The sequence below is a fragment of the Taurulus bubalis genome (assembly GCF_910589615.1).
Source record: "Taurulus bubalis genome assembly, chromosome: 14".
NCBI lineage: Eukaryota > Metazoa > Chordata > Actinopteri > Perciformes > Cottidae > Taurulus > Taurulus bubalis.
Genome location: NC_136602.1, coordinates 17828889 through 17852513, shown reverse-complemented (window position 1 = coordinate 17852513; position 23625 = coordinate 17828889). Strand labels below are relative to the sequence as shown.

Here is a 23625-nt window from a genome sequence, read left to right as displayed (position 1 = left end):
AAAGAGTTTGTGTTTTCCGGTGACGGAGCCTGACGGGACCCTTGTTGATGAACTAAAGCGTGGTCCTAAGAGCTTTGCTCTACTGTCCCTGTTGGACTTGCACCAGAGCCTTCCTCTGTGCTGTCAAGCGGCCTGTTAATTCCCCTCCTCTTCCTCCATTCACACTTACAGCCTTCATCTGTCTACGTGGGTGTGCGGGACAGCTGCCTGGTTGCGCCACAAAGTTGCCTTCCTCCCCCATTATTACAGTAAAGCGAGGTCGCCAGTCTGTCAGAGTTGTAAATTGGTTTTCTCACCAGATCAAATTGCTTCTCTCAATGTGTTGTGGTGATGATATTGTTGTGTTCCCACATTTTGATGGCACAACAGTGTTTTCCCTAAAGTAAATGTTTAGAGCAATATTTTGTTCTTACTCTAGATCAGGGATATTCTACTAAAATTCAGAGAGGTCCAGTTAGAGAGAATTTAATCAGCAAAGGTCCGGAACATCACAATAATGTCCAATTTGCTCGATATTATGTTGTGCCATATGTATTAAAGTAGCCAACAGTTGTATTAACGTCTGTATGTAATCAACAACTGACTCTCGAATTAAATAAAAAAAGTTCAATTGAATAACATCGAAACAATATTCATTATTACAGATTTCCAATTGAACTGGATTAATTATAAATAATACATACTCTAAATAAGAGAAGATAAGGTATGTCTTATAAAGTAAAATAATGGCTGGATTTAAAACGGAAAGCTTTTAAATAATGTGACAAAAATAAAAATATTTAACTGAATTGTCCTGCAGCTTTAAATTCAGTTTATTCGTGCATCAAGCGATGTGTAATCTGTGGTTATTAACCACAGGGTTCTATTCTCTGACATCAGGGTTCTATTCTCTGACATCAGGGTTCTATTCTGACATCAGGGTTCTATGCTAATAAGAGAAATGTGTGTTCAGGGACTTTATCTTGTTTTTAAATCACTTGTTTTAGCTAATTTCTCCTCTTTGTTAACGTCATTGTTGGTCAGTTAATTAATGTGTTAGGGTTCTGATCACATTGGGCTCTTGGGTTTATTTTTCTGTGCCTTAAAATTCAAATGTTTGCTCAAAAGATCTGGGCCTTGTCTCGTGGTGGCGCTTCACATCGCTGCTTTTAATGTCGCTGAACATGAGACACACTGCTTTTTAACTGGTTGTGGGATTAATAAACATAAGAGTCTGTTCCTGGTTAAAGGCTCTGGTTAAGCGGTCAACATTTATCTTTTTGGAGCGCCAAGTGAAATAACTTCTCTGATTTTTCTCTCGACTTGACTGAATATCTCACTCAAGTCGAGGGCGGCGCTTGACGGAATACACACGTGTGATTGGCCGAGTAGGATCACGTGAGGTGATTTACAAGGCGTGTGATTGGTCGGTGCGTTTCCTGGACCGCTGAACGAGAGCCGTAAAGGCTAGAAAAGCTACGCCGGTTAAATAGAAGTGATCCATGAAAATGTAATAATTCTCAATTATCTATCGGTTTTCGGTTCAGGGACCAGAGACAACGCGGCCCGCATGTTAGTGACCCCTGCTCTAGATACATCTATTGCATGTCTACACATATATTTGAAGTATGTCGAGCAGCTTGTTTCTTTGTGGATGTGACTTTTTATTTTTTATTTTATAGATCTTAAGCTGTTATATAACTGGATACAGATGGGGACCTTTTCTTTTTATTTGGAAAACCCATGTCAGAGCCACACTTGTTTATAATAATGCAGTATTGGCCCAAGTTAAATAATTATATTGCACAATAGAGCACCTCACTAGCTCTGTCTGAAATGCTTGCCCTCATCAATATAATATAATTTACTATCTTGATAAACTATTCAAATGCACATTGTTTCTGATGGCCAGTATCTGAACAGATGAAATGTCAGAAATGTAAAATTATTTTTTCTCCATTTCTAGACTTCTTCGCTCTCCAGTGCATCCTTTACTCTCTAGCTTGTGAAGCTGTTGTAGATGTTGTTTTCAACGTGGTTGTGCCAGGACCACACCTTACAGTCACACAACCTATTCGTCAGAGAAAAATGCTGATGCTGAAAGATTTAGCTCTTTGCCTGCATACAGTATGCGAGCGTGTGCATGTGCTCTCTGGGCCTTATCTAATATTAATGCAGCAACATGGGATGCAGCACCCTTGTCCTCAAGAGGCCCAACATACTGCCTTTTGTTTGCACCCCCTGTAAGGTAGCACTGCAGTGTCAACTTGACAGGAAAGCGTTAACTGAAGCTCAAGTGGAAACTCGCAATGAGATGAAAATAACAAATCTGTGTCTCTGTGATCAGGTTTAGGAAAGAGAGAAGGTTTTGACTGAGCATTCTCCGGCAGTGTCGGGATTTTATTTTGTTTAATGGGTTTTGTAGAAAAGGTCAAAAAGCCCCAGCTTGACTCATTCCAGATAACTGAGCAGAAATCTTTATTGAATCAGCTCACTGTCTTACCCCGAGCCTCAATCCTGAGTCTGAGCCCGCGGACACGAGCGGCGTGGATCGATGTGCAGCGTCTGCGTATAAGCTCCGACCCTCGGTGAAACACTGGGATCATCACAGGAGAAGGGAGAGAAATGGACGCAACAGTAAATGAGAGCCAAACGCAGTAAAGACTGTCACTGAGCTGACATGAAACCAAACTCCCCATCATGCTCTCTCGCTGCATCGATGCAGAATCGTTCACATTCGCATCTCGAAGCGTCTTTGAATAGAGAAATGTCCACTCCTCTGTTATAAAGATCAAGTAGAGTAAATGAAACCTTTTAAAGTGATGAGTACATACATTTATCAGTAATTGTAATTGACAAATTAAGTGTTTGGGCAATTTTATTGTAAGTGGTTTTAAATACTCAAGCTCTATCATACTTGAATAGCGCTGTTTCAGCCATAAAGAGGTTATGTTGATCTTTGTTACAGAACGTCTGAGTAGTCCAAAGCACTTCTGTCTTGCTTCAGTTGTTTTTCTGCCTTTTTTCTCTTGCTACTAGTGTAATGGCATGTGTGGAATGTACTTGGCTAGTCATCAGGTCAGCCATCGTGGTGCTCATTGGTTTGCAGTCTCTGAAAGAGTAAATCCGATGTTCACTGAAAAAAAGGTTGTTTTCCTTATACTTCTTCGGCTCTGACCGCGTGTGTGTGTGTGTGTGGGGGGGGGGGGGGGGGGGGGGGGGGGCGTGTGTGTGGGGGCCCTGAAGTTCTACGAGTATCCACTGCATTTCTTTTACAAATGGGGTGAGCTCAGTCTGGCCGCTGAGCTGGATTTTTCACTCTGTGTGTTCACTCCAGATTAAATGGCCTCATTGTGGTCAAGATGCCTTTTGCGATGACGCAGAACAAATCTGGAAGGAAACATGTCTGTAATTCACTAATCTCATTATTATGGAGGGGATATTGTTTATAATCATCATACGTTCATTGACTGAACATTAAGTTGAAACAAAGATACAGGACTTGGTGGAATTGTTTTCCTCTCGTGTGACTCATCGCCAGCAATATGTGTTACTGAACTGCACGTTGAAAGGTTTAATATGCAACATTTCCACATCGATGTTTTTGTTATTATTTTTGTTGAATTGTGTACTTAAATTATCCCCAATGATTCCAACAATGTCCAAATCCAGATGAGTCCTGGTGTGGTGCATTTGGTCGCCTGACAATGGGTTCTGTCCCCTTTCTGACCTCTAGTTGCTTTAACTTCTGGGGAAACAATACAAGTGATATGTCAGAGGGAGGAAGGAAGTCTATGAGCCACTGTACCGTTTACTGTGGTTTCTATTACTATTGATGAGTTGCATAACTCTGTTTAACAACTACATCGTTTATTGTGGTCTATGTGTAACTCGGACAATGCCACAGAATATTTTTTTCATATATATATATTTTTTAATGCCATTTTGCCTCACAGTAGTCCTAATTTATTGATATATATTTCTATCGTGCGTTATAACATCTACAAGTTTTTTTTTGTATGCTTGGTTTGACCACAGAAAACGTCACATAAAGTTTGCTAATGTACTTCATAGCATCCGTCTTTCGAAAATTGCATTCCAAAATTGCATGCAAGGAAAAAAACTGTTTACCTGCTCAGGTTTAATTTGGTAGTCAGAGTAGACGCATTTACCTCAACCTGAAGGGTGCTGAAAAGGCATATCAAATATGTATTTCTTTATAATACCAACCATAATGAAAAAGAGCTGAACATTAACATATTAAACATAATTTGAATATCTGTTTGTTTGTGCAGTTATGTGCGGTCTTCAAATGTATCTAAAATTGAGATAAAGTAGGACTGGCAGCTGCGCCGTTGTATCTCGTTTTACTGATTTGATTAAGAATACTAGTTGATAATCAAACTAGGATGGACTTTATACCAAGCAGAAGGTATTGTGAGCGTGGCTGGTGTTTATTTTCCTCTCTTGTGCCTCCTTTTCCTGTCTCTGAAAAGCGCCGTGCTCTAGATGGACGCGCTGCTCTACACGTCTCTTACTCAGACAGACTAAGGAGCCCTTATCCAGTTGCCCAATAATGCAGGCAGTGTGAAGCCGGGAATTAAATGCTTCCTGTGTGTCTTTATGGCCCGAGTTGACTCATTGCATTCCTCCCAAGGTTAATGTTTGATGGAGGAGAGATTCACAGAGCCGCACTCTTCTCTGTCTCTGGCACCGCAGGGCGCCAGGCGTCCCCGGGGCCAGCGGCTTCATGTGGATGAGGAAGTGAACGCTCACTCTAGGGCTGCAACTAACGATTATTTTAATAATCGATTTATCGGTTGATTATTTTTTCGATGAATCGGATAAAAAAAAGTTTTTATCAAAAAAGCGTTCATTTCCAACCCTTTATTCAAAAACAGAAGTGACAGTGCAAAACATCTTCAGAAAGTGCACAAACAGGTTGCTCCTTGAACATCCCTGAGCTGTTAATTAAAACAACAAAATGGACTAACACTAAAAACATACACATGTATGCTTGACATCTGCCAAATGTGAGCCCTTTTTACTGTAATTGATCCCTCCAGAGGCTGCATTTACATACCCTGCTTTATCAATATGTATGAAATACTGGGACAGAGGGAAGCTGTACTGCTACATATAGAGCGTCCTCTTCCTTAAACTTCATCACGTTGTTGGCTAAGCCCAACTACGTGATTTGCTTCATTCTGCTTTGAGTAAAAAATAAAAAAAAACCTGCAGCCAGATCCGCCGGTGAGCCGGTTCAACGTTAACGAGTGACAGCGTGAACTGAACCAGACGGGGGGTGACGGCATGTTTCATCACGTTACGTTTTTTTACAAGCAAGACTGAACTGTAACGGAAGATAACGGAACTTTAACGACAATACACAACCAAACACGTTAGCTAACGCGATAGCAAGCTGACTAGCTTCCATTAAAAACAAGTTTGAGGACCATGAAGACGCTGATTGGCCAAGACTCGACTTGTCAAAGATCTTCTATTTTTGAGAACATCACAACCTCAGCTTTTCTCGTGTCTCACTCCAATCTCAGAAACGCTGGCCGGCCAGTTGCTCTGCTCCGTTCTTTTTTTCTTCTCCGCGACTTATTGCCCGGCGTAATAATCGCGCGACACAACGAATCGATAATGAAATTTGTTGCCAACACTTTTGATAATCGATTTTTATCGATTCGTTGTTGCAGCCCTAGCTCACTCGTTATATCGTTCATTGCAGATGTACAGTTTCACCCACGGTGAAATGAGTCAATGTGTGCAATATCGTTTTTCTCTCTGTGAGGTTATGCATCGAATGCGTCCAAATTAACAGCCTGTTCTTACACGGTCATCCTTTTGGATATGACATTCTCAAGGTAGGGCTTCATTGTGTGGCTCTGATTGTTGAAATCGTGGCACTTTTTGTATTTTCTTCTTCTTTTTTTTTGTCTCTACTCGATGTTCAGCTGGACATATAGAGACTTTTAATGGAAAATAGCTCTGCAATTAGCCAAATGAGGTATTTGTAGGTTCTGCGGCCTAGTTGCATGTGATACAGTTTCAACGCCCCGAGGCAGTGGTCCTCGCTGATATTTGGATTGAAGCCATTTTTTAGCTAGTTATTTTGGGAGCCACACAGTCTGGCCCAATCCAAACAGTGATCATTTTCCATATGCAGTATTTTCCTAATGCCTTATTTGTGCCCCTGTATGTGCCTCTTTTCCGTCCTCCAAAGACACAAAGTGAAGTGGTGTCTGCTTTTTTGAATATAAGCTTGTTCATCACATTTTCCCCCGGCCATATCCCAAAACCTTCTTTTTAATCCACCTACAAATCAATACTTGTTTTCATCTGGTGAAAATGAATGGATTACTCCTATTTTCTCTATTAGTTGTCTAACCTGCTGTATGTTACTGTAACTGAGTCTGTAAATGCACCTCTTCGTGAAGTTGAACCTTTTTTTTTGGAGCTGCCTTTCTTCCTCTTTTAATGCTTTCCTATAATGACTCAAGAATGTTTAAAGTGAATGCACACTAAGCGTTTTTAACGTCTTTGTCAATCTCAAATGCATTAGTATAGATCCAGCTGAGGGTGAATGCACATAGAACGGGGCGAGTAAGAAATTGGAGACTTTACAGAGTGACGCATGTGCTGTGTTGACCCACCTTTTCAAGAGCATCAATTGTTGGCAACCATGCAGACTGCTAGCATGTGACCGCTGCCAATTTACCTCAGCGCTGCTTACAATGTCAAGCTGAGAACCAGTGGTCTAAATCCTAAGGGCACTGTAGCGGGCAGGTTGTGATGAGTTCCTCTGCGGAGAACTGTGGATGTAAGATGCTGTTAATACGAGGCAGATTGAAGCGCTGTCATGACTCATTACTGCAGGCAGAAGCAGCGCTACTTGCTATCCGTGTGAAACTGTGATCCAGCCCACTCAAACTCGCACCATCCTCTGCATGCAGAGTGACATGCAGGGAATTAAGTCAATATTCATTCCCTCTTAAGAAGTTAACATGCGGTTTTAGAATTTGAATCATTCCCAAGAGAAAATTTTACTTGAAATCTGTCTTTTTGTGCTTTTCTCCACCTTGTTTGTAATGGATCTCCCCCGGTGATGCGGACGCTCTAGTGTGCTTATTGTTTGCTCGGTTTTAGCCATTTGTGTTCATCCAAAATATGTTTCAACATTGCACTCCAATAATTCTTCTCCTCACTACTTCGATCCACCTTTTATGCTCATCGTGTGGTGATAGTCAACAACTGGCATCAGTGTCATTTTAATGAAGTGGCGAAACAACAGAGTTCTTGTCCTCTTTTCTGTGAACAGTGCAGCCTTTAAACTTTAGCTGCCTCTTGAGCTGTCTGGCAGTCTTCATCTGGCTGTAACCCCTAACATACTGGATCGACTTTGTAGAAGACATGTAGGAGAAGACGACCTCATAAGGATGCAATATAAAGCTTTAACGAGAACAACACTATTTTTGTTTTTGTGCTACTTAAGAAAATGATTAATTACTGAACTGAGTGATCTCATTATTTTCTTAATTAAAGTTTTTTTATCAACCAAATGTAATCATAATTTAGAAACATTTATGGCAATACTGCCTTACAGCCATAGATGGGCATGTGTGGGGTTGGCACTTTGTTTTGGTGAAATGGTGAATTTTTTTTTTTTCTTTAATTTTTCATTCTGTTCGTGTGTTCATAACACACACAGGCTCAATAATTGTTGGAAATCTGTAATTGATTCTCAATCAAATCACAGACACCTGAATCAAATTGAATTGTGAAATAGCCAAAGATTCCCACCCCTCATAGTAACAGTAGATAAAGTAGTCATGCTCCTAACTCGGTCCAGTATCTGTCTCAGGCGTAATGCTTGTGACTGAAATATATTGTGATGGTTACAGGGTCAGGTTCTGCTGGAAGATGGATACAGTTTCACACAATCATGATCTGCTCTCTTTTGATTTATCTGGTGCACCTTGTGCACTGCATGCTTCTCTGTGAGCTAGCCTCTAAGTGTGCATGTGTGCGTGCACACACACGCACTTGTGTGGTACCCACAGCAACTCAATGTAATGTAATGCTGACTCAGACTGAGTGCGTCAACAGCTGCTGCCTGTTACTGAAGAGAGAAAGTGGTGTGTAGAGGAATGGGATTTTAGAGGAGGGAGGGGCAATTGTTAGTGTGTGGGAGAGTGAGTAGGTTAGATTAAAATAGAATGGTACAGATTGGCTTTTATTCCCCATCATGCCACGCATATTGATTTGACATCTTCCTATTTCAGTCTCGACAGAAGTAGTCCTTCTCAGATGCTGCCTTGTGGAGGTTGTGTTTGAAGTCAAGTCTTTGTTCCTAGCTAATTCATATCGAAGATGCCAAAACACTGGAAACCTGTCTCTATTTATAAAAGCCACTGTTTAAATCTTTTATGACTTTAAAATGTGACCTGACAATCCTATTGTTGTGTTTTCAGGCTCAGATCGCCTTCCTGCAGGGAGAGAGGAAAGGCCAGGAGAACTTGAAGAAGGACCTTGTGAGGAGGATCAAAATGCTGGAGTACGCTCTGAAGCAAGAGAGGTGAGTTCCTTACCTCCCACTGCCGCCTCAGCCCACCCACAATACACAAATACCTCAGCTATCCTGCAACAACTGCGGTATTTCCATGCTTTCCACGCTCCTAAAAATACATTCCTGCTTCTGAGAAATATGGAAAAGGAGATCAGTGTGAGATGAGATTCTCACTGTTCGACAAATCAACATCTGCTGCACCTGCACACAGACCCGAGCTCTCTGCACATCTCTTGATAATGCGTAAAAGGTTTGCTAGCAGTTTAGAAAATGTCCCAGCGTCCTCTTGTTTATATTCTATGCGCACCGGTCTGATGTCTCAGCTGGTGTCAGCAGAAGCAGTATTGGAGTGAGAGTGACAGAGACCCCTCCCCCACAAGTCCAGCTGGTGTGATGGGGGAGAGGAATTCTCTCACCACCCAAGACGAGGTCGCCGTCGCAGCTTTCCTTCTCCAGTAAACCAGAAGAATGACATTGTTCTCCCTCCCGTGTGCAATAGCCTGTCACGCTGCACAAAAGGTCCCGACGGTAGCTGTGGTGATACCCTTTGCATTGCGTTCCTCCTTGACGCATGGCTGCACCCGGTTACAGAGGTGTTAGTGGTTTCAACACATCTATAATTATAATAATAATAATAATAATAATACACCACCGAGTTTGTCGTTCGAACTCTGAAGCAGTACAAAAACAGAAGAAAAGAATCATCCTGGTTTATTTTGGATGCATATTAAGCATTTATGAAGAGTGTTTCTATCGGAGTTGGCTCAATAACAAGTTTATGACAAGCTGGTTCATGACTTTCTAGTTTTTGCCATCATTCCCATTGATGATATAAAAAATTACTGTAAAAAAAAAAATCCATTTGAACAGATTTTTAATTTGATTATTCTAATTTATTTGGAACAAAAGTGGAAGGCAAATGGTGAAATGATTACCCAAAGTGTTAATAACAGGTTACAGACTGACATCCTGGTTCAGCACAGTACCGACGGGGCGCTCGGCAGGAACCTGGTGGACAAAGTGGTAAAGACAAAATCTATGAGCTAAAAAGCAAGCGAGCATTTCAATTATCCTGTAAACAGTTGAGTGCCGTTGGAGAGGATGTAGTCAAACTCCAACTATTATTAAACAGGCACAGATTGCTGCAAGTTCGAGAGCAAGGCAGATAAAAAAAGTAAATTCACTGTCGTCTCTTGTTTCTCGATAACCGCTATTAAATAAAACAATTTGTTTCGGAGCAAGTAACTGACTCCGGGCGAGTAGCTTTCTGACCCACTTGCCCGACTGGGAAAGATAGAGAGATAAAGGAATCATTATTCATGAACCCTGGAGCTGTAGCTCACATTTTGGCCGCTCCCTTGCATGTGTGATTTCCAGTAATGGTGTCTCTGCGTTGGCAGACCCTCAACAACAACAACAACCACAGAGGAAGTGCATGACTGCTTTGTGGCCGACAGTGGAAGACTCTTTGACAACTTTGAGCCGGGAATGCTTGGCATTCTATGAATGCAGAGTAATGCATTGTTTCCATGAGTGTGAGTCATCAACAAAGTCCTTGGTGGATAAATGGAGGTTACAAATAGAAAGGTGAAAAGTGGGATAGGTAACACATGAAAGTATTGTTTGCAGATGTCTTAATTTGAGCTGCGAGATGTTTACATCACGAGCCTGCACACCTCTGAGGTAGACGGGTGTGAAGATGCGTCTGTTCCGCTCCTCCAGGCGGCTCAGGGGTTCGTTACATTTGTCCAACCTGTGCTCTGTGAGGAGCATCATCATTAGGGTTGTAAGTATGGAATTGGCCTCTGGCTGTTTTGTAGTGTATATTTATCGACTTTTCTCCAGTGAAATCACTACCTCGTCGACCTCGGGAAGCAACGCTTATCCCAGAATTACTACCACTTCCCCCGGTTGCTAAGCAACAGGTCACGTCTCCGAAGGGTATCTGAAAGCAATATGTCCAATTTTAAAATGAATTTGATTTGGATGGGGGTTGCTTGCTCTGGATCGCAGCGGGAGAAATGTGAACGAGAAGGTGTGAGCGCTCCTTCTATTGACTTTTCACACTCAAGTGGAAGACATCTCAGTATTATTGCTTTTTTATATTCATGATTTGTGCCATTTTATACGCGTTTGTAGATGAATTTCCATTGTTTGTGAATCAACTTTCAATGGAATAATTTTATGATATTTTGCCAATTTCTTTTACACATTTTAGGTCTAATATTTGAGTAACCAACACATTTTTGTTTTACATTTATAAAGAGTTTTATGATCAAAGTTTGTTGCATGAACATCAATGTAATTATCATATATGTGATTGTGCATACATCATACACAACAATAAGTCGATTAACTAATAGACAAATTAATTGTTTAAGTAATTTCTTATGGAAAGAAATGCCCAAAATTCACGACTATGAATATTTGATGGTGTTCGTTTAAGTCTTCTATGATGGTAAATGTATTTTTTCACTATTTTCTGATCGTGATAAGTAGATAATGAAAATTATTGTTAGCTGCAGCCCTTTTTTTCTATATAATGATACATATTGCTTTCTAAAAATACACCCCATTCAATGTTGTGATGTCAACACAAACAAGCGAAGCGTCTAACAAGCGAACGTGTTTGTGAGAGGTCGATCCCGTTGGTGTTGGGAGGACTTTCAAAGCTTATGCAGATTACATGCATAATGAGTTTTCTAAAATAGCTTTTCAGACCTTTTTGATCAGCCCTGTTTTCTTCTTCTTTCTTCTTTCCTTCCAGAGCGAAGTACCACAAGTTAAAATATGGGACCGAGTTGAATCAAGGTGACATGAAGCCTCCGACCTACGACTCTGGTAAGTCTGTGGCTCAAGCAGCCGACCCACCTCCTCACACTAAATCACTGATTGTTGAGTTCACATACCTCGAGTGACGGGACTGGCATGAATGCAGCGTTCGAAGGCTGCATTCATGTTGAATCTTGTTTGCCACAATGGCTCTCGGTGTCCTTTCCTGAATGCAGTTGTTGTTACAGTTGTACTACTATCGAGCTGCCCGAAGACGCAATGTAACACAGCTGTGATTAAAAAAGGTATTACAGATCGAGCGCGTTCATGTACATATAAAGGCTCACCTTTTTTATTAAATGTTATTTCACTTGCCTCTGGCCATGCACATAGTTGTGGTTTGCCCTGTTTTGGGGACATTTATTTCCAGCCAAACGTGTGGTGCTCAAAACATTGAAAATTAGCATTTAAGAAAATTCAACAGCAAAAAACATGACCTAGTTTCAGCGTCTCAATATTGATTACTCACTTTTTCTAATTTTCTAATAGAACCCCACAGAATCTCTGTGGGGTTTTACCAACATTAGGGCATCACCTTGGACCCAAGATATTCTGATAAGCATTTGCCAATTAACAGACCCAACAGTTAATCTGCAGGTTAATGCAAATGTTTATTGCTGTGAGCACTACGGGTGAAAGCAATCAGAACAATAAAGTCTGCAATCTACAATTAATTTACAACTCAATAGAAAAAAGGCTCCGGACAGCTACACAATGGCCGTTGTGGTGAGATTGTATGTTATCTTCATCAGATATCTTGGACACTCAGGGAAATAAAAGCTCTCTGCATGTCTAAATACCACCAGACGCAAGTATGAAAAATGCACACAGGCTACATGAATTGAGTTTAAACTACTTCACCCACTAAAATCATAAACATCCCAAATGTTACACTCACTTTTTAGTATTCACCCTTTCCAATATAGTACCGAGTTTCACCTTTAGTATCCCTCTCGTCAGTTTACTGCCTGCTCCTTGTTATATTATTGTAGTTTAATTGGCTCTCTCATGTTCAAGTCCTCTGCCATCATTAAGTCAGATTGCGACATTTCCTCTCCTCTCTCCTCATCTCTATTCATGAGGGCTGTTCAAAGAACCCGGGCCCTTGAAGTGTTGATGAATTGGGGGGTGGGCGAAGGGGAGAGGTGTTAGGTGGAAGAAGAGGAGTAGGAGGTGTTGTTCGTATGGTGGTGGTGCACCTGCCCGCTCCTCACCCTCCTGATGACCCACTTTTTGAGGCACCGTCTTCTCTCTGCCCCGCCAAATCAACCACCTCGACACTCTCTCTCTCACTCACACACACACACACACACACACACACACACACACACACACACACACACACACACACACACACACACACACTCACTCTCCCCATCTAAATCGTATTAACGCGCCTCTCTGCTCGGTGCAAAAATTCCCAGCTGACTCGCGAGTGGAGTACTGACAGTGTTGAATATCAAAGTGAGCTCTGAATCCCATCATTGCTTGTTTTGTCAGAGCCTTCAGACACGTTGTTCTGGTTGCAGCGGGCACGAACCCACGTTGTGCTTTTTCTAGTAAGTCATGGGAAGTAGTTGGCGCAGAGACACGCCATTTTGAAGGTTTCGGTATGCGTCATTAAATATTGGATGTCCGGTTGTAGCATCAAGAACGAGCCTCTTTTTACTGCTGTTGTGTACAATGTTTTAATTGGGTAAAGTTACACATGTTGACAAACGATAACTTGAGTTCAAATCCAATCATGAGCAAAAAGGTAAATGGGTTGGAGTGTAAATTCGTCCAATATACCACGGCTGTTTCGAAAAAAATAAATGTATAAATGGCCCAATATAAAGAGTAGCAATACCCTCTTCCATTCAACTCTAATCCACTGTCTGTCGACCTGCAGAAAGAATGTGTGCAGTTGCCAGGATGCTGTGATGCAGGAATGTTTGGTCGTGTTTACAGAGTGGAAATAATGTCAGCGGCTGTGCTGTTTGTGGAGCTCTGATTTGTGTCCTCCTCCTCCTCCTCTCCTGCAGATGAGGCCAACGAGAACGAGTCCTCTGGATCGCTCAACAATCAGCTGTCCTGGAAACAAGGACGTCAGCTCCTCAGACAGTAAGCGTACACGCTCAACTCCTTCTGTGACAGAAAACTAAATCGCTGCACTAAAATGAACTATATTGCGATACAAGAGTCCGAGTTACATTTCACGTTACTTTGGGGAAGAGCTCCCTCACATGGGCAGCAGCGGTCATTACCTGCTCTGTGTTTTGTTTTCTGAGGGAGGTTTGGTTCTCGCGTCGTCCTGCTCGACAGTCCGTCTGCGTAAATAAACCCAGACACTTATCAGGCAGCCTCACGCATCATCTGCCCCGACATGCTGGCCAGTGAGCCAGCCAATTTATCCTTGACTTTTGTGTCGAGGGACAGATCAACAATGTGCTCAGACACCCCCCTCCCTTCCAGACGGTCGCCTCGCTCAAGTTGCCAGAGCTTCTTCTGCATCCCCACAGAGTAGGTGTGATATTTGATGAGTAGCTCTTCTTGCCTGAGCAGAGCCGATACCATCAACGAGACAACTGCCAGAGGACATGGCATTTGTGACAGTAACAAGTACTCGACTTGTCCTCATATCGAATCATTTTGCTTCTCAAGTCGTTTTGTAGGAAATTAACTTATTGTTAAGAGTTCATTTATGGGCCTTTGCAGCATTATTAAAGACTTGTTTACCATGTCTCTGCATCTTCTCATCCAAACATCCTCCATACTACACAATACGGTATATACATGTATACGTATTCCTTTCACAATAAATTACACTTTTAAAATTGGGTTTCGTTAATCACCTTGTCCCAGGTACCTGCAGGAGGTGGGCTACACAGACACCATCTTGGATGTAAAGTCCCAGCGGGTCCGAGCGCTGCTAGGACTAGCCGGGGACGGAGGCGGAAAGACAGGGGAGCGGACCGGTACTGAGCCTTTGGTCAACGGGACCGACGCGTCAAAGGCATTGGGCACCAGAGGGTAAGTATCCGCCCATCTATATGCTGATCGACAACATTCATTGCGTGTGACACTGTGTGGGAGCTCCTGCAGAGCCAGAGAGCCCCCGCAGAACTACAGTTGTAGACGTACGTAGTTTAGATTGCTTTCACTGAACATTTCTACGGGCCACTACATTTTCTTTGTCTGCCACTTCTGAAATCTATGTTGAACGCTTTAGAATCATCAACACACATTGTTTTTTAAAGTAATATTTCTTATTATAAGGATCTGGTGGCAGGAGACCTGGCTTATTTACTTGCCACAGCAATATTTAGCCTGTATTTGGAAGATGGCAGGTGCAAATTTCATTTTTTGAAACCACATTTCTATTTTTTTATTAAATTAATTGTGCGTATATTGCACTGTGCAAAGTGGCCTTAAAGGGCCACACACACCTGCGTTTGCAGCTTGTGTGTTGCACTTCTAAGTGGAGTGAGTGAATGATACTGTGCCTTACAGTCTGATGTGATGCATCCATCATTGCTACCTCTCAGGAAAGCGGAGCTCTCTGACAGTAGCGCTGTGCTGGAGGCCTTCAAGTTCATCGAGAATGCAGCAGCTGAGTTCAGCGACGACGATGATGACGAGGACAGCGAGGGGAGGGACAGGCCCAACGTGGAATCCAGGACGGTGAGAAAACAGCCATTTTCTGCACTCGCACAAAGTCAAGTAGAAGTTGTCTCTGTGCTAATAATTAACGGTCCTCCAATATTTTCTCCAGATTCTGAGGAAGAAGCCCACGTCGTCAACAACACCGGCCAGTATGGACACCAGTGAAGACCCGGACACAGAGGAGGCAATGAAGGGCTTTGACTTCCTGTCCAGTCCTGACGAGATGGACACCTCGCCAGAGTCCAGAGGCAACGGGGACGGCACCGACTGGGGTGAGTCAGATCAGTCAAGAACAGAGTCTGACTTACAAGAAAAGCACCGTCTCAACACCACAGATGCAGTTATAGCACAATATCTGAATGTATATTTATTTTTCTCTTTAGCTTGTTTCTATTTTATCTAGAAATTAAATGCACAAGTTTCAGAGGCACTGAAATTAACGCTATTTATTTGATGCTGTTATGTTATAATCTGCCAGCTCGTCTGAACTTGACTTCTTCTCATAGTTTGGTGACTGTTCATGGTGTACCCGTCATTCATATATCACACTGTGGTCATAAATCATGATGTTTCTCTGTTTAACCCATAGTTTGTGATCTTCCACTGTGTGTTCCCATAGCCAGCCTGTGGCCACAATGTCTCCTCCACTCCTGTGTGTCGTCAATTCTCCCTGATTCTGAGTGCCATTGGTCCTGAGACCTAAAGCCAGAAAAACGATGGGCTTGATTTAGTTTTTGAACGCGGGTTTCAGTATTTGACTCGTGTGTGTATACAACTATTTGATTATCACAAAAAGGTCCCTGTGAGGATTTTATGATTTAGATCCGTCATGATGTTCAAATGAAGGACTCCCCCATGTGGCATTAACTTCCCTCCCACCACTCTCACTTCTTCCAATGATGAAGAGATCCTCAAAAGATTAAATGAGATGTTATGATGAGTCTAAAATCACTGAGGCGTTAGCAGCCTGCTAAGTGAAGTCTTAAAGACCTACTACTCTCCTGGAGGCTTTAGAAGCCCCCAGGAGACCACGAGTCTGATGAGGTCTGTGCATCTTGCCCACCCTGCCGGGTCCCTCGGGGCCTCTACCAGAGCAGTTTCTCAACAGCCTCTCGGCCTGGTTTTGTTCCCTCTGTGTAGAGAAGGACGAGCAAGGTCCCATTTCTGAGGCCTGGGAGGTGGACCCGGGCATGATAACCAAACTCAAGGAGCAGTACAGAAAGGAGCGCAAGGGGAAAAAGGGGGTGAAGAGTAAGTCCTGTCGGGCGTCGCTGCCTCCCTCCTCCTCCTCTCTCTGCAGAGCCTGACTTTCCTGAGTTCAGCCAAAAAGCCTCGAACCGAAACCAAAACATTTTGGCTGTTTTTTTTTCTCCCCCATCTCCTTCTTTAGCTGCTCCTTATTATGCCTTCTTACTTGGCATTGCTCTGTTCTTTTTGTCTATCACTCCATGTTGAATGTCTCCTCTGTCTTCTCGTGATCTGTTCATACAAAATCTGTCTTCTTCATTTTCCTACCCAAACAAACTGTAACGCTTGATGCATGTCTATCTGTCCCGTTTAATGTTTTGATACATACACACATCATCTTGTCCATACAGTCAAATATCAGATGAGTGTGAAGGGTAGTCACGCTGCTCATCTGGACTAGTGCTCATGACCACAGTCATCTGTTTTCGGTAGCTTCTCCAGTCATATTAATATAATTAGCACCATCTACATCCTCATCTGTCAGCCATGTTGATACCACAGTATTGTGCTGCTGTAAATTAATATCAATTACAAGCTTTTTCAGTGACTCATTGAAGTGACTCAGCTGAATACTGCAGCTCTCAGAATAACGGCCCACTTCAGACGGAGCCTTTTACTGCGATTGAATCATGAGATCAACAACTCTGTTCGTCTCACTTTCATCTGATGTCAACACCACGTTTTAAATATGACATCCTCCTCCTCTGGTTGAAGTAGAGGTCAATTTTATGTATTCTTTTAATCTTCACACTGTCAGTACACGTTGTGGCTGCGTGGAGGAGATCATCTGGAGGTCGGTCACGGTTGGTTATTTAAGGGTGGTTGAGCCTTTGGTACACTATTTGAGTTAAGGTTTGACTCAAAGGGCCCACTTGTCTTAAAATGCTTGTAATCGTTAAATTCACATCCATACTTGGTTCACTAAATGATTCTGCCTGGGCCGAGACCTCATGAGCTGTATATTATATCACACTCTCCATACAGCCCACACTTGGAGATAAACATATCTCACCATCTTTTCTACTTCAATTCATCTAACAAGGACTTCCTTTTATTTTCTCTTCTTTCACATACTATCATTAATTAATTAATTTTCTTCCCTTTCAGTGCCGCTTTTCTTCCATATCTCTTTATCAGCTTGTACTCCCAGCTTTTTTGATGAAATATTTTATTGTTTTCATACTTTTTGCCTCTCTTAAATTCTCTCCGCTCATCGTCAGTGCGTGTCAGCTCGGTAACACTGTTGACCTGACTCGTTAAACAGGGCCGAACCGGTCCAAGCTGCAGGACATGCTGGCTAACTTGAGAGACGCAGAGGACTTGTCCCACATGCAGCCTCCACCATCCGCCCCCCAGTGCCGGCCCAACGCGGTTCGCTTCAACGAGCACGATGGGAACCGACCGGATGAAGGTGCTCGAATACAAACACCAAGTAGACTTTAGCGATCAACTAGCTCTGCTAGACTTTCTTAAATGTCCTTCATCCCTGGCTCACTGTTCACAGAGGTTGTGTATTTATTAATTTGTTCTTTCCCCAGTTGAGGCGCTGACCTTCCCGCCCACATCAGGGAAGTCATTCATTATGGGCACAGACGAGGCCATGGAGAGTGAGCTGGGCCTCGGGGAGCTCGCTGGACTCACCGTGGCCAACGAGGCCGACAGTCTGGCATACGATGTGAGTAGGAGGAGGCAGAATAGATTTTAAGTGTCATGAGACCATTTCATGAAATGTGTCATGAAAACTATTTCTGTTCGAGTTCTCATGAAAAGCATCCGTCCCACCGTCCTCGTCTAATCTGCAGCATGCATACAAGTCGCATCACATGCTGAAAACTTGCCAACTGTGTTTCAAATAGCTATTTTTATAGGCAGCGTCAGGAAAGCTGCTTTGAAAGTCTAATATAGGAAGATATTAGTTGTTTTTTTCCCCCGATCACATCAACAACAGTAATGTCAAAGTCACATGGCTGGAAAAACACACCTGCATAGGTTGTAGCATGCTTTTTTTTAAGTAACTGTGAAGAACAACCGGTTATGGAACAGTTAAATGTAATGATGGTGACTTTATACGACCTCCATGAGTTAACGAGAACATCAATGAGAAGATGTACTATTTCTAGATCATTATTCTTGTCATTGGTGCCACCGGGTCAGACGCCGGTTCACCAGAAAGCCGAAATCAACACAAAAATAAAGTTCCTTGTTGGAGCTTTAAGCTAGTGAGAGTGATTTTAGTGATACATTCAGGAAAAGTCATCAAAAGTTACTCTTTTTTAATCACAAAATAAATAATTTACAGTCTGACTGGACTGCATCTCACAATTACAGGAACATATTACACTACCCTTAAGGTTTTTTAATCTCTCTTTTATCTCCATTTTCTACCAATGAATGTTTTCCCTTTACTGGTTTGTTACTTATGCAATTATAAACTAAACTCACTAAACACTAAGGGAGCTGCTTCGGCTCGTTTTAGGACTACTGATTTTATTCAATAACACGGTTAATTGGATGTTTCTGATGAGATGTCTCTTCCTCAGATTGGCAACAATCAGGATGCCATGAGAAAAACATGGAACCCCAAATTCACCCTGCGGAGCCATTTTGATGGGATTCGCGCTCTGGCCTTTCACCCGGTGGAGCCCGTCCTGGTCACTGCTTCAGAGGATCACACGCTCAAGATGTGGAACCTGCAAAAGACGGCTCCTGTCAAAAAGTACGAATGTCATGTCTTCCTTACTGGCTCATTGACAGCAGAGCGTCTGGTTCAGTCCCTTTTTGTTCCTGCAGCACCAGGGTGAACATCAGTAGAGGGAATAGTTCTGTTGTTGATTACATGATGCATAAGGAGGATGGTTCACCTTTTGTTGATTGAGCCCTATGCCGCCCACACAGTCTGTGTGATGTCATGTTTAAGTCAAATGGTACAACAGAACAGCAATTGTACATTAAATTATGGCTTTGTACAATTCACCTCCGATATCGGAAAAATCAACTGGCACCGTTGTGTTGTGTGTTACATTAATGAACACATTGTTTGTCCACAGGAGTGCATCTTTAGATGTGGAACCAATCTACACTTTCAGGGCCCACAGGTAAAAAAACAACACTTCACGTAAATACAAACCGATTCAGTGTTCCCCAAAACGTTTTGCTGAATGATTTTTAAATTAAACCCCAGGGGCGCAGTGCTGAGTGTGGTGATGAGCAGTTCAGGGGAGCAGTGTTTCAGCGGAGGGGTTGACGGGACCATACAGTGCTGGAACACCCCCAATCCCAACATCGACCCCTACGACTCCTACGGTAACCGCGTCAAGCGTTTCGTTTGAATCAGATTATTTTTCAAATCGGGTCACGTTAACTGACTTTGACCGTCTTGGGTTTTCTGTAACAGACCCATCGATGCTGCGCGGAGCGTTGTGCGGACACACCGACTCGGTCTGGGGTTTGGTGTACAGCAGCGCACACCAGCGCCTCCTCTCCTGCTCGGCAGACGGGACCGTGAGACTGTGGGACGCCAACACTCCTTCCCCCGCCCTCGCAGTATTCAACGAAGATAAAAGTAGGGACTTCAAGCTTGCATCTGGACTTTTATTCTTTTCTTAATATTTGCTTTAATTGAATACTTAACATAAATGTACCTTTCTGTGTCCAAGAGCTCGGAATCCCCTCCTCAGTAGACCTGGTGAGCAGTGAACCAGCCCAAGTGGTCACGTCCTTCACAAATGGGCAGCTTGGCCTCTTCGACATGGAGACCCGCCAGCTGGTCCTCAGTCTCGAGTCCAATTTGGAGCCGGGTAGGTTTGCCAGATGAAAGGCTGCAGCTTTTACCAATCAGTAACATTCTCCATTGATTTCTAGTCTTCTAATAATAACAATAAAACGCACTATATAACACTTCTTGAATTCAATCATGGCGGCTATGTGCAATCAGAAAATATGGCTCTTGAGGAACATCTAGTGGCAGCTGAAAGAAAGTCAATTAGTAGAGGACTCTCTCTGATCCACAATGTTTTTCTGTTTTATTGTTATATTTGGTTTGATTTACAAAGATTGCTCAAGGTTAGGTCACTAATGCACTACTTCAGTGATAACACCTAAGTGTGCACATCAAAACAATCTAAATTATGTATTTCTAGTGTGACAATATTTTACAAGAAAGTACTCACGTCTGCATCAAGTAAAAACTGACTCTGCTGTTGCCACACTACTGGAAAACGTGAAGTTACTGTTTACATGCTTAACATCCACACATGGAGTGTAATATTTCCACTGATCCAATTTTTTTGTAGTTTTTTTTTTTACTAATGATTTAATTCACATTGACAGTTGGTATAAGTTGTCTAACGTTGCTGCTGTCTTGTACCAGGCACTCCCTGTCAGATCAATAAGGCCCTCAGCCACCCGACTCTTCCCATCACCATCACTGCACAAGAGGACAGACACATCAAGTTCTTTGACAACAACAGCGGGAAGATGATTCACTCCATGGTGGCCCACCTTGATGCTGTCACAAGCTTAGCTGTAGACCCTAATGGACTCTATCTCATGTCAGGCAGTAAGTACCTCTTAGCCAGTGCCCCCCTGTGCTTTGTCTTGCATCACTGTTTTCCCTTTATACATTAGTTCATTGATAGGTTCTCAACCCAGCGGGGACTGAGTGTCATGTGTAGGTGGATAAGAAAGGCTTCGTTCAATGATGGCTGTGTATCATCGTCATTTTCCCCCCTAATGATGTGATAGTTATTTTCCAAGTGTCGACGTGTTTTTATGCCTCCCGCTGGCAATGTTTTCAGTTGTTGATGCGTACGTCTGCCGGGTCCATTCTCATCAAGACGTGTCTCAAAGCGGCTGGAGAGAATTTCTTTAAATTTGTCTCAAGCGCCTACTTAGGCTCAAGGATGAACTGATTAGAACTCAGAACTAATTCTGACAATTTCACAAAATGTCTAATAGGATAAAATGTTGAAGTGATGATATTTTGGACAGACATAAAGTGTGACTGAATGGCGGAGGCATACAGCCGCGAGGCGGTAATTCAGAAGAAAGTCTACTTTATATGTGGAAGTACAATGTATTTTTAGTTTATGTGTAACAGTAGCAATATAATTAGTTTTTGTAGCAGGTGTATGAAATAAATGACTAATTCAGTCACAGAATGAACCTGTCTTGTAAAGGTCAATGTCACTGATAGTTACAGCACATCCCTGTACTGGTACAGTCTGATCTGAAGGAGTTACAGTAACTACTCAGCCACCGCCAAATGAAGGCTAATCAGTTCAGAACTGAATCCACTTTTACATAAAGGTCCTGAACACTGGTTCTACAAACTACCACTTTAAAAGGTTTAACAACCTATACAAATAAAGTAAAGCCACTCTGACATCTCACTTTTAATGATGAGGTTTTTCCAGACACCATATTGCCAACAAATGCAAGTCAAAAGCAAGTCATAAGTTCTATGAGAAACTGGTTCATGCTCACAGGTTAACCTATTGCACTTCCTTTGGAGACAATAAGTTACATTTACCACTAATAACTCGTTATGTCCCCTGCAGGTCACGACTGCTCAATCCGTCTATGGAACCTGGACAGTAAAACCTGCATCCAGGAGTTCACGGCTCACAGGAAGAAGTTCGAGGAGTCGATCCACGATGTGGCGTTTCATCCGTCTAAATGCTACATCGCCAGCGCCGGGGCGGACGCTCTCGCCAAAGTGTTCGTATGACGTGGAGCTGCGTGTCTCCCTGCAGCCCCGCTCTCTGACGCAGCCTCCCATGATCAGGGACCAATAGAGACACAGGAGGGGAAAGACCTTCCGGCATTGGGTCCCACCTCTCACAGCCCACTGGTTTCCTGTCAGACTGGTAGACTGTGTAGCCACTAGACCTCAAACGGGCCGTGACTCTCCACACAGAGGGTCGGCAGGGAGGAGGGCAGTCAGGAGGACTCCGCCATCCAGGCAGGCCTGGGTGTGACCCCCACCACGCTCACCCCCAGACAGACTTAAACGTAACCTCCGTAGCTAGGAGGCTCAGGTCAAGTGTTAACGAGTGTGGAGTGGAGAAAATGAGGTTTCAAGCCGGTCTTCTGCCCCTGTGACTTCACGCTCATCCCAAATCCCTCTGGCCCTCGACCTTCCCTATCAGACAAACCAGGTCCCGGACCCTTTACTCCAAGTCAGGTTTTGTGTTGTTGTGTTCCAGAAATGTGGGGTCCGAAGGCTCGCTGGAGCTGTCGCAGAAGGTTCTCACTTCTTCTTCTCTGCTTCCCAGACTGACTCTGCTTGCTGGCCTGCCTTTATTTTCCTTTTTAAAAACACGTATTGACAAATGTGCCTTTGCTTTAAAAAGGTCTTGAAAATGTTATTTTAAGAAGCTTGTTTTGGGGAACAGGGAGGGAGTGGACGGCGGTCAAATGGAGCTGGTTGTCACAATGTTGTTGATTTTAACATTGGATGTAAAATTACAAATGCTTATAATAAACAAAATATATATTCAGTCTTAAAATTTACTGTGCAGCGTGAGTTTGAGTGCTCCTTTTTGATAAGTGTGGTTGGGGAATCAATTTTGTGCGTTTCACTGCAAAGCTGGTAGAGCGATACAGACCATTAACTATAATGCCTGTTTGTTAAATTCAAGTAACTGTACACTTTAGAAATAAGATTACAAGCATATGTGTCCAAAGTAAACCATCTTGGTTATATAATTACAACTCAAACTTGGTTCTAGATGTCCATTTTAGGATCAACTAATTGATTTTGGCCAGTTTGCTCGTGTGACTTGAATGGCTTGTACTGTATGTAGTTTTCCCCAATTGTGCGGACATGCTCGACTACAATGTGATGTATCATGTCCGGATATATACAGTAGTCCAGTGTTTAGCACGACGTTAGTTCAGTACTGTGGGACTACTTTGAGATAATGAGTGAACCATCCAACACAGGCAAGAGAAATGTCCTGGCAAGTTCCAGTTTACTGTGAGGACGAAACTACCCGGGGGTAAAAAACCAATACAATCAAGATGTTGTACATGTAGAGTGCAGCTTCAAATGAGCCATTTTCTCAGTCACTGGTTTGTATATGAAAGTATGTTCAAAATAAAACCTGCTGTAAAATGTTGACTGGGCTCTGATGTTGGTCATTTGATAAACTGAATGTGGTCATCGGGGTTTCCATATTTGTATACACTTAAACAAATTGGTACAATTAAATGTTTGCCAAATTAGCTATTAGCAAGTCCTGTGTGTACCTGAGGATGAACGCACAGATGGATTACATTGATACTTCAGAAACTTAAATGGTGATGACTCTCAGGCAAGTTCTGGAGTTTTGAGGAGCATATTT

General features: G+C 42.7%; 1 protein-coding gene across 2 annotated transcripts in view; it reads left to right on the top strand.

The window, feature by feature from the left end:
- LOC306746421 (striatin-like) overlaps window positions 1-23383 on the top strand; it is a 28383-nt gene extending 5000 nt beyond the window's left edge. The window contains exons 2-17 of one of the 2 annotated variants that reach the window (XM_079229334.1): window positions 8460-8563; window positions 11322-11395; window positions 13411-13489; window positions 14231-14398; window positions 14914-15049; window positions 15141-15303; window positions 16172-16282; window positions 17544-17690; window positions 17818-17954; window positions 18820-18995; window positions 19327-19374; window positions 19461-19582; window positions 19674-19841; window positions 19936-20076; window positions 20649-20837; window positions 21838-23383. In XM_079229334.1, coding sequence (XP_079085460.1) covers window positions 8460-8563; window positions 11322-11395; window positions 13411-13489; window positions 14231-14398; window positions 14914-15049; window positions 15141-15303; window positions 16172-16282; window positions 17544-17690; window positions 17818-17954; window positions 18820-18995; window positions 19327-19374; window positions 19461-19582; window positions 19674-19841; window positions 19936-20076; window positions 20649-20837; window positions 21838-22007 — 2133 coding nt within the window. In that variant the 3' untranslated portion in view covers window positions 22008-23383. The remainder of the gene's footprint in view (window positions 1-8459; window positions 8564-11321; window positions 11396-13410; window positions 13490-14230; window positions 14399-14913; window positions 15050-15140; window positions 15304-16171; window positions 16283-17543; window positions 17691-17817; window positions 17955-18819; window positions 18996-19326; window positions 19375-19460; window positions 19583-19673; window positions 19842-19935; window positions 20077-20648; window positions 20838-21837) is intronic. The other variant, XM_079229335.1, reaches the window with a different exon arrangement.
- Window positions 23384-23625: the final 242 nt, after the last annotated feature.